Raw genomic sequence first — 11,084 nt, forward strand, 5'->3', positions numbered from 1 at the left:
GGTATTTTAAGATTACTAATTTAAAGCTAATAAGTATCTTAAAAACTGTAAATAAAGGCAGGTTTTTTAATTCTTTGATTAATCAATTGCATTATGCGCAAATGCAGTTTTTACAAGACAAAGTTGCATTCGTACAAAATTAACATAAAGCGATTAATCGATGAATTAAAAAATATCTTAATTTTACTGCGAAAAATATTGTCTCACTCGGGATTCGAATATAAATAAATGAATATTATCGACAGATATTGATTATTAGTTCCAATTGGCCTCCTCTGAAACAGCGAGGGCGTTACAAACGCTATCTCTTTTCATCATACGCTTCTTATCTTGTTACGAAAACGACACTGAACAATACGCATACATGTTTATTGAGAATTGTTGAAGATTGAGACATATGTTCGTTCCCCGTGGTTCGTTCCTCTTGAAGAAATGTTTGACATACGAGTGAAATTTCAACAACCACTTCTATTTTATCCTTTTTCTCCGTATTGATTATTGATAAATGTTTATTTCATATAGAAATGTGATTCGAATGGATAATAAATAAGAACAGCGAGAAGATCATGGCACCTAACCAACGTCAACGACAGCTCGTTTTGTCAAAGAAAGAATTGAAAAAGATTAATGGAAGAAGATTCTCAAAGTACATAAAATATTTTTTTCTTTCTTCAGATTTTGTAAATTGTTGTACGAAATACTTAATCAGCTGGGACCAAATAATTTCACCTGTCAATTGTTTATTGTTGAAATAGGAATAAATCTACAAACAGCTATAAATATGTCCTCTGTTATACTTCAGCCATATATATATATATATATATACACACATATTTTTATATTAATGAAACAATATCTGACATGTAAATCTCGAAAGAGAAATAAGAAGCTTATATTCTGTAGCATATTGAAATTGCAAAACAAAAACATATGTTACAAATTAATCATTTAATTTCCACGACTTAATATATATGAAATGTTTAATCTCAAGAAAGGATCTATTTCATGTATTAACTTGCCTTTTATTGTATTTTCAATTGATTATTATAACAATTGTATTTTACAGATGCTAAGAATGATATGCATTTTTATTGTTATTTTTCTAATTTTACTGTTATTTTCTAATTGTATCTTGCAAACTTTATAGAAAACAATGTTCTAAAAACTGTGACCTATGCAATATGTATTGTAATATCTTAAAAATATGAATATACATATATATATATAGAGTAAAAAAAGGAAATAATTAAACAATGTTTTAGGCCAGAAGAATCTTCCGACATGGGACTTGTTTATCCCTGCTATGATACAGCTTTTAAATTGCTATTATCGGCAAGATTTTGCTCTGCTGTATGGTGTCATATAACAGACTGTGATGAAACGTATAATTACTGGGAACCAGTGAGTTTATAATTCAATTTTACATAAACTTAAAAATACTACAAAAATATTATACTTTGAAATGTACACGTTCTTTGTTGCATCTAATATGTCTTAAAAAAATATTAAAAAGTAGAATTATTTCTTTTATGAAAACAAATAAATCATTCCTAGAATATCTTCAGCAAGCAAAATGTTAACAGTATACTAGCAAAATATTGCTATCATGGATTAGTATCAGTTAAGTGTGCATTAAATTTGTATTCTGCCAATAGAACTTTCCAATATAATTCAACAGAAATTGAGAAGAATCTATCATTTTGTAAATAAGTATTTAAGTGGAATTATTTAATTGTAACAAGTGGTATCATTTGAATAGTTACAATAGCGAATTCTGCTACATTTGTGTTGGTATTCTGTCAACAAAATTTGTAGCAGGCATTTTACAAAATCTTTTCGATAAACTTGACTATTTTGCAATGTGGACACAATAAATTTCTCATTCTTTGATATTTTTAATGGATATAATATACTTTGACGCGATGCATTTCATTATATCTGCACTATGTCTTGTCTTAGAGTCATTTCTTGCTCTACGGAATAGGCCAGCAAACATGGGAGTACAGTCCTGAATATGCCTTACGTTCGTATATGTACTTATTAATTCACATGGTACCAGCAAAAGTTTATCATTATCTATTGGAACCAAATCCCGCGTTAGTTTTCTATTTTACGCGATGCTTCCTATCTGTGGGTTGTACATTATCTGAAGTATACTTTTACAAGTACGTTTTTCCCTTAAAACTGACACTTACATATTATGTAAGGATTGACACATCACTTTTTATAACATATAATTCTGTATTCTAGGAGTGTCTGTCGCGAATTTGGAATTCATGTGGCGAGACTTACATTTGTATTCCTTATTCTCAGCTCTGGGATGTATATCTCCAGTGCTGCGTTTTTGCCATCATCTTTTTCAATGTGAGTACAATTACAAGATGAAAAATATATTAGTTACATTCGATACATTAGATATAAATATTTATCACAGGTATCTGAGTACTGTTGCTACAGCAGCTTGGTACGCTCGCCAGTATGAATTGGCTATTTTTGCTACCGCTATCTCTTCGTTACTTGGATGGCCATTCGCTGCGCTGCTCGGGTAATTTTTATACTAACGTGAACAATTTTGGCATGATACATATTACAACAGAGAAACTCATTTTCTTTACTTTACTTTGTAGGCTTCCCATCGCTGTTGAAATGTTAATACATAAACGAGATTGGGTCAAATTCATAAAATGGGTCATTATATCTGCCATTGTAATTGTGATACCAATGGTATGGGTGGATTCCTTGTACTTCGGCAAACTTGTCATCGCGCCATTAAACATCATATTGTACAATGTTTTCACCAGCCATGGACCTAATCTTTATGGCACTGAGCCGTTTAGTTATTACATCATTAATGGATTCTTGAATTTCAATTTCGTCTTTATTGGTGCATTATTCGCACCCTTAGGCTTAGTAAGAATAGTTCATATTCAATCTATTTAACAAAATGTCTCGGGTATCGCACACTTTCTGTGAACTACAGAGATTCTTCAACGAAACTTGAATAATTCTCTTCTAACTTCAAAGTTGGATTAAATATTATATTTCTTTATTATTAATATTACAGTTTTTAAAGTTTTCTCGAAATTGACACAATAAATTATTTATATGTATCTTTCCAAAAACTATAATTATATTTAAAGTCACTTAATTTTTAAGAGATTGTATTAAATCAATTGAAAGTGCACGATAATTGCAATATCTTGTACAACACATAATTTATTTCAGCAGTATTTTAACTATGTTTATAGTTTTTAGCATGGCTGATCGTGCCAGCAAAGCATCGTCCAAGAGACCGTTCATGTCTTTCTTACTGGTATTCATTGGCTCCTTTGTATCTGTGGATTCTTGTATTCTTCGTTCAACCGCACAAAGTACGTATAAAGTATCATTAATAATAATATTATTAAGAGAAAAGTAAATGCAATTGAACATTGCGTTTTTACATATACACACACCAACTAAAAGGTTGCAACACTTTTTTTTAATGAATTTCGGAAGCAGTCTGCTTATCGAGCGGTTGATTTTTACTTGCGGATCTGTAAGTAAAGACCAATTGTTCGGTGAGTAGGATGTATTTCAAAAATAGAAAAAAATTTGCAACCTTTTAGTCGGTGAGTATACAAGAAACGCTAAAAATTTTTTATTTTTCCATGATATTTAGATTGTTGTGCTATTGATATGTAATGAATTGATAAAATAGAAAATGAAGGAACTGACAAAATAAATGTGTCAACAGGAGGAACGGTTCTTGTTTCCAGTGTATCCTATGATTTGTTTAGCAGGCGCTATAGCGGTGGATATTGTACAGAAGTTATACTTTTATGTTAGAACGAAATTCAATCCATCGCATATCAGTTGCCACTATTTGCAATATACTGTACACATCACTGTTTTAGCAATACTAATATGTGGCCTCTTGGGACTATCAAGATCGTTGGCGATATATAAAGGTTATTATTATTATATTAAAAGCGATTTGGTTTAAATAATAGTTTGATAAGAAATTTATGATTATATGCGTTAGGATATTATGCTCCCATGGAAATTATGACTGAAGTCAACAAACTGGAAACAGAAGGCGTACCTAGAGATGTTGACATAAATTTCTGTATTGGAAAAGAATGGCATCGTTTCCCTAGCAGTTTTTTCTTTCCGTCCAATAAGTAAGTGAAAAAATTAGCGCACAATATTAGTTGCTAGTTTCAAAAGTTTCAAAAATTAAAATTTTTGGATTTATGAAATTCTGTTGTTGAAGGAGAGGGATATGTTAAAGAACACATCTCTATGGCTAATGCAAACATATAGTAATATACTTCTTTAATTTGATATAATTACATTATTTTTAAAATCATTTTCAGTTGGAAATTACAATACTTGAAATCCGAATTTAAAGGACAGTTACCTCAATCCTTCTTAGATCATGAAAATGCAACAAGTGTAATTCAAGCACATTTTAATGATATGAATAAAGAAGAACCATCGCGTTATGTACGTACCTATCTTATATATATAGATAACAATATTATCTGTTACTACACTTTAAATTCTGTTACAGCACTATAGATATATTATCACATTTCTGCCTTTTGCTTTCAGTTTAATCTAGATAAGTGCCATTTTCTGTTAGATTTGGATACAGAAACTGAAACAGCTCTAGAACCGAATTACTCTCGCCTAAATGATCAGTTTATTATTGTGAAATCTTCTAAATTCCTAGATGCATCAAAGTAAGTCCAAAGCTTTTATTCACACATACATATATAATATGTTAACTGTAATTAATGAAAATTATATTTATAACTGATATCCTATCATCATTTATGTTACAGATCGCATCCATTCTTCAGAGCTTTTTATATTCCATTTGTATCTTATAAGTTTTGTAAATATGGTTCATATAATTTATTACAAAATAAGTTTAACTCCATACTTTTACCATCAAAGCAAAGAAATTTCAAGTTTTCTTAAGCAAAAAACAGAGTTTTAGAAACAAATTAATATAATTAATTGATTTGATATAAAAAAAATTAATTATCTTATAGAGCATTTTTAATATTGCATATATATCCAACATTCATACTACGTTGAAAGTAATTGTATGTATATATGTATATATAAATGTATAATGTATGTGTGCGTGTGTACATATATGCATACATGTATGTGACGCACGATTCTGCTTGAAAATGATTGACTTCCAGAGTCGATCCCATGTATCCTTCAATTTTCCAACCTCAATTATCACCTCGGCCACATTTTATGAAGAGTTGAAGTCTAAAGCTAGTAAGCTTATTAGGTAAAAATTATACTTATATTTACAAACTTCAAGAAACTAGGCATCAAAATGACGAAAGCTGCTATAACTAATATATAAATATCTTCTATACAAAAAACTATATTGAAAAATTGTATTGAAACTGTTTGGTAATTTTATTGTAAAAATACTGATCTTTAAAATATTTATAACTGTTTGCACAATTAATTTCGAAATAGTATTTCGATAAAACAATAATTATATGGAGAATCCTCAGTGATATATCCGCAAAATTAAATTTATAAAAAAAATTGTTCAATATCTAATAAAAATACATTTCAGCTGTATTATGTTTAAAATATTCAGAAATATAATTATGTATAAAAGAATCAAATTAATCCTTACATATGCTGACTAAAATACACAATTCTTTCTAAATGAAGGGATATTATAACGTGAAATATTCAGTATGGAAAAATTTTAAGTAAAGAATCAAACATTTTTTTTTTTTGAAAAAATAAAAAAATATTTATTTCTCAAAATCAGGTTTATTTCATTTTTAACAAATATTTAGAAATTTTATTCTAACAAAAAAAATTGTTACGTCATGGCAAGTCATCTTAATGTAATTATTGTAAATTTTTGTTAATTCATTCAACTAATACTCTCACAATTTGTCTAACAGAATAGAATTTCCGTAAGCGTGCAATTAATGAATAAGTAAATACATAAATTTGTTCTATTTCATCTCTACAGATTATGTTTATGATATCATCTATCTCTTTTCCAGGTGGTAATTGTATACTACCATTAGGCAAAACTTTCATATTCTTTTTAACATTAAATAACAAATTTAGAAGTAAATACCATTGTTCTGATGATACTCTATATTCTTCCATTAATTGAACAAGTTTCTCTCTAGTAGTAGTTGTCAATGTGTTCATAATAAATTTTCTTTCTCTTTTTGCTTCCAATCTTAAGGCTTTTTGCCAAGCTTCAGGAGACGTTACATACTCATCGCCTTTGCTAAGAAGTGATTTATATATCTGAACAACTTGTTTAGTTCTAAAATCTCTCACTTCAGTAAAAGCATATTTTTTTAGATACACAGAATAACAGGTCATTAGAGCAACAGCTATTTCTCGAGATCTTTCTTCTTCATTATCATATTCGAAAATATTTGCTAAACAAGTTGGGAGATTTTTTAAAAGATATATGTAATGTGACCTATCTTCTTCTTCCATTATACAATGAAATTTTTCTAACTAATTCTCTGTAATGTGTGAGGTGTGTCTTTTCTAATTATACAAGTTTCCTTCAGATTGTAATCGACAGTTTGTGTGCATGTACCTGCAATGATATTGCCAAACAATTGCAACACAGTTCTTCTATCATAATCTAAATTATAATTCGCATTATTATTCTAACTCGAACACCTACTAACAAGAATACATATGTTACATCATTATTTATAAATCTCTATGGATAGCTTCAATCAAATTTCTACAATTAATTTATACAATTAGTATTAATATATATACTTTTCAACATTAATATAGAACGATTAAAATTTTGTTTCAACACGTGAGAAATTAGGTTAGCTGAAGTTAAAAATAGGAATAAAAATTGTATAACTAAAAAATTTGTTACTAATTCATGATATGTTGTTAACATATAGTATTAATTGTTTTTGCATAAATAATTCTATCGATTGTGTTAATCCGAGTTATATATTAAAATAAATTCTAAAATAAACTCACGTCTTTTATTCTAGGCTGTTGATATGAATTATATCTAGTTATATCTATTTCACTTTAAGTTCGAAAAGTGTACACCAGTTCAACTACAGAGAATAGACAAGGAGAAAAGGCGGAAAGAGTACACAAGGTTCAAGTATATAAAGAATAGGCCTGCATAATTACACTTTCTATGCTTTCTAAAAGGAAATAAATATGCTATTAGCGAAAGAGAAATTATAAGAAATACAAAGTTCAATCAGAGAGAAACCTGAAAATGGACTTCCCGGCTTTTTTTGTGTACACGAATTAGACAAAGATGAACAATCAACTCTTTGTTCGTCCTTAATGGCTAACTCACGTAATAACATGGAAAAGAACAAAAACGTGACACTATCCTATAAGGTTTGGTATACAGAAAAGACCGGGATGTCCACCCTCAGATTTATTTTTTTATTTATTTTATTTGTGCATTAATTGATTGCAATAGAACGGAAAAGTTTACAAAATGATGCGGCACCAGCAAAGTCTGTTGTTCTAATGCCTACCGAAATAATGAGGAGAGTAAAAATTACAAACGCAAAACGAACTTAACATAATTTGATAAAGATTTCTCTCTGGTTTAACAAAACTTATTGATTTATCTGTGATAAATTTATGCGCACATCTGTAAACAATATTATAAATGCGTGCAATAAAAACAGATATTCTTCTGTACTTCTCTTTCTATTCTTCTCTGCCTGCCTCTCGATAATGCAGAGTGCTTCAGCACAATGTCTATATCTGTATATATAGGGTGTCCCTAAAATTCGGCATCACCTATCCTGAGCAGGTAGAGCAGACTGCAATAGACTAACTGCAATAGACAAAAATCATTTATTTTCTTCTCATAAAAATCTAAGAATTTTTTCTCAACTTTTTAGTACTGCATTTTCTTTATTTTTACCACCATGAAAAAATGCAGTATTAAAAAATTCTGAAAAAATTCTTAGGACTTTGTGAGAAGAAAATAAACAATTTTTGTCTTTCGTTGTTTTTCTGTAAAGTTGATAGTATTTGAGTGAAAAATTATTGAAAACCAATATTTAGCGACTCTTAGTAATTAATATCTCGTTAACCATTGCGAAAATTGTAAAATGATAGAGAACTTTTCGACTCAGTTTAGTCCACTCTATCTACAAAAACGGTTGATAAAAACTTACGGAACACTGTACATATTAATATCATATATTTATACATACATATGCATACAAACATTTGTTATGCGTGATGTACATTTTTAAATCAGCAGTTTGTGCCATCCGGATTTGGATAAACGTAAGTAAATAGATCTCAGATGCATTCCGTTTCACGCATGATATATTATTTTATCCTTGTTCACCAAATATTAAAAAAAGATAAAATGATACATCATGTGCATCATATGTGAAACGAAACGCAGGTCCTCGTTGCGCCACACTGTGGCAGAGGGAAAGAGAGAGAGAGAGAGAGAGAGAGAGAGAGAGAAAGAGAGAGAAAAACACGAAAATCTTTGAAGGGGATCTTTCCCTCTCGAGTCAGATATTTACATTTTACGTTAGTGATGTATGTTGGAAACGGCTTATCTGGCTGATAATATCATGATCATATCGTGATCGTGATGTAAACACACACGTCCGTCAACTTGCCAGTCGTGTTAGATGCCCCGTAGAATAGAAGTGTCGCGAAGTCACACAATCGTGAGAGAAACCGAACGGATCATTCGTAGACAGTAGACGTAGGGATGGCAGCGGAGAACGACAGCGACGAACGGTCGCATCCACGGTGTATTAAATTGCCACCCGCTGTCGAGGTGTTCGCCAATTTGAAGAATGCGCAAACCTTCGCCATAGACATCGGTACGTCGTCGACCGGGTACCTTCCCGAGACTGGGATTACTAATTACTTATTAGTACCCTCACGCGGTTCCTGATCCCTCGAGAGGTTAACATGACCGTTACATGAGATCAAGTAATCATTGAATTGACGATCGAATTGACCTATCACAATACTGTAACATGATACCTGTAGCAACATATTGCATACTAAATTATGTAGTTACGCTTTCATTTATATATACAATTATCATTTGACATGAATAAAAGACATGCATAAATTTACAAATATGTTATTATATTATGTTATTATATGTTAATATAGTAATGTTTTTTGCATAAGGATTTTTTTCAAAAAAATTTTTTCTTATTAAAATAACAATAATAAAAGAAGAAATAGAATAAAATTTATATTGGGTTGTATATTACATCTTAAAAATTATATTTTACATATTACATTATTTTTGCTGATTCTATTATATCCAAATAGCTTTAGTTTTACTTTGATTGTCAAATTTAAAAAAAGGGTTGAATTATGAATTTATAATAACGTTCCTTTATTATTTAATGAATTTTATTATTAATTATATTCTTAAGTTATTATTACCATTTTGTTATGTTTTACATTCTATCCAAATTTAGGTATACATTAGTGCGTATTATTTCAGGATTGTCGTTAACGAAAATTGCCTATTACTCAACAGTAAGTTATCGCAAAGCACTTTATGAGGATGCAGAAGGTTTAGGGAACAGTGGAGAACTAGCATACAAAGTATTCGAGGGTAATAGACTGCATTTTGTTAAGTTTGAGACAAAATATATCGAGAACTGCTTAAACTTTGTCAAAAAGAATTTAGTGGATGTTGAACGATTTCATGGGAAAAGTATTAAAGTTACTGGAGGCGGAGCATTCAAATATACCCCATTGCTGCAAGACAAATTAGGATTATTGTGAGTATATTCTTATATTTTGACCTTTCTCTTCGCTAATCAAATTTTTAGTGTCGTAATGTGAGTATCTTACAATATGAAATATTCAAGTTTATATTTTTAATTTTTGGTGAAATATGAAACTTTTGAGATATGATGTTTACTGACTGATAAGATAAAATTGCAGAGTTGACAAGAAAGACGAGATAGACTGTCTGATAAAGGGTTGTAATTTCTTACTTAAAAATATACCATGTGAAGCATTTGAATATCACCGACATGCGAATCCGGAATACAAGTTTCAAAAAGCTGGACCTAACATATTTCCATATTTGTTGGTTAACGTTGGCAGTGGCGTCAGTATTCTTAAAGTAAGCAATAGGTACTTAATAAACTTATTTAGTAATAAGTTATTCTGAATAAATTTACTTATTTGAAGACATTTTTTTTTATTTTTATAGGTAGAATCAGATGAAGTATTTGAAAGAGTCGGAGGTACAGCCACGGGAGGAGGTACATTTTGGGGATTGGGATCGTTACTCACAAAAAGAAAGGTACAGAAGTTACATAATTCTTAGTTACACCTTAATAATCTCTTAGATTAATTTCTTTTTACTATCACTATACCAAGTGCATGTTATCAATATCTTTATATTTGGATGGATTAAATGTCTTTATGAATCTTTACAAATATCTATAAATATTTAGAAATAAAATCGTAAGAAATTAATTGTATGAGAAGATTCTGCTCCATCATAGTACCGTTGAGTCGTGTGAATTGTATATATAGATATGTATTAAAACAATGACTTTAAAAACACCCTACTAGGACTTTGATGAATTGCTGCAACTTGCAGAACGAGGAGATCACCGTAATGTAGATATGTTAGTGAAAGATATTTATGGGGGCGATTATTCCTCCCAAGGTTTACCTGGAGAGCTTATTGCATCATCTTTTGGCAAAGCGGTGGCTTGTGGTAAGCAAGATATATAAATGAGTCAAAAAAGTTTACATCAAAAATTTCTAGTACATTCTTTTTAAGATTTATTTAAAATTGAATTAAAAATAATCGATTATTAATTATTTTTTTATCAAGTCATTAAGAGAGTTTTTAATTAAAAGTAAAAATTAATATGATTTAATTTATACGAATTAATTTTTAGAAGCATGAATGTATAACAAAATTCTTTCGTGTATAATTTAAAAGTATTAAAATATCACAAAATATCTAAGAATAGATAGCTATGAAATTTGCGTAGTAGCAGGTATTAATTATATTAATAACATTCTAGGACAGCTAAAATTTTCTG

At 29.7% G+C, this 11,084-nt stretch overlaps 3 protein-coding genes across 5 annotated transcripts in view; 2 read left to right on the top strand and 1 right to left on the bottom strand.

Moving 5' to 3' along the window:
* Positions 1-361: 361 nt before the first annotated feature.
* LOC108754389 (alpha-1,2-mannosyltransferase ALG9) lies at positions 362-4,968 on the top strand. The gene is made up of 12 exons (XM_018496642.1): positions 362-646; positions 1,263-1,401; positions 1,960-2,165; positions 2,251-2,364; positions 2,435-2,545; positions 2,628-2,910; positions 3,249-3,371; positions 3,737-3,950; positions 4,025-4,163; positions 4,359-4,488; positions 4,597-4,727; positions 4,830-4,968. The coding sequence occupies exons 1-12, from the start codon at positions 567-569 to the stop codon at positions 4,966-4,968; spliced, it is 1,809 nt and encodes a 602-aa protein (XP_018352144.1). The 5' UTR covers positions 362-566.
* Positions 4,969-5,904: 936 nt separating this feature from the next.
* Positions 5,905-11,084, bottom strand: part of LOC108754583 — a 12,256-nt gene continuing 7,076 nt past the window's right edge. The window contains exons 1-2 of one of the 2 annotated variants that reach the window (XM_018497016.1): positions 7,015-7,249; positions 5,905-6,604 (exon numbers count right to left, since the gene is read on the bottom strand). In XM_018497016.1, coding sequence (XP_018352518.1) covers positions 5,905-6,498 — 594 coding nt within the window. In that variant the 5' untranslated portion in view covers positions 6,499-6,604; positions 7,015-7,249. Of the gene's footprint in view, positions 6,605-7,014; positions 7,250-11,084 lie in introns of those variants that run through there. The other variant, XM_018497017.1, reaches the window with a different exon arrangement.
* Positions 8,426-11,084, top strand: part of LOC108754581 (pantothenate kinase 4) — a 6,115-nt gene continuing 3,456 nt past the window's right edge. For both annotated transcript variants that reach the window (XM_018497014.1, XM_018497015.1), the window contains exons 1-5: positions 8,426-8,867; positions 9,512-9,794; positions 9,961-10,144; positions 10,235-10,327; positions 10,603-10,750. In XM_018497014.1, the coding sequence (XP_018352516.1) occupies positions 8,753-8,867; positions 9,512-9,794; positions 9,961-10,144; positions 10,235-10,327; positions 10,603-10,750 (823 nt within the window). In that variant the 5' untranslated portion in view covers positions 8,426-8,752. The remainder of the gene's footprint in view (positions 8,868-9,511; positions 9,795-9,960; positions 10,145-10,234; positions 10,328-10,602; positions 10,751-11,084) is intronic.

This window comes from Trachymyrmex septentrionalis, unplaced genomic scaffold (assembly GCF_001594115.1).
Source record: "Trachymyrmex septentrionalis isolate Tsep2-gDNA-1 unplaced genomic scaffold, Tsep1.0 scaffold8, whole genome shotgun sequence".
Classification (NCBI taxonomy): domain Eukaryota; kingdom Metazoa; phylum Arthropoda; class Insecta; order Hymenoptera; family Formicidae; genus Trachymyrmex; species Trachymyrmex septentrionalis.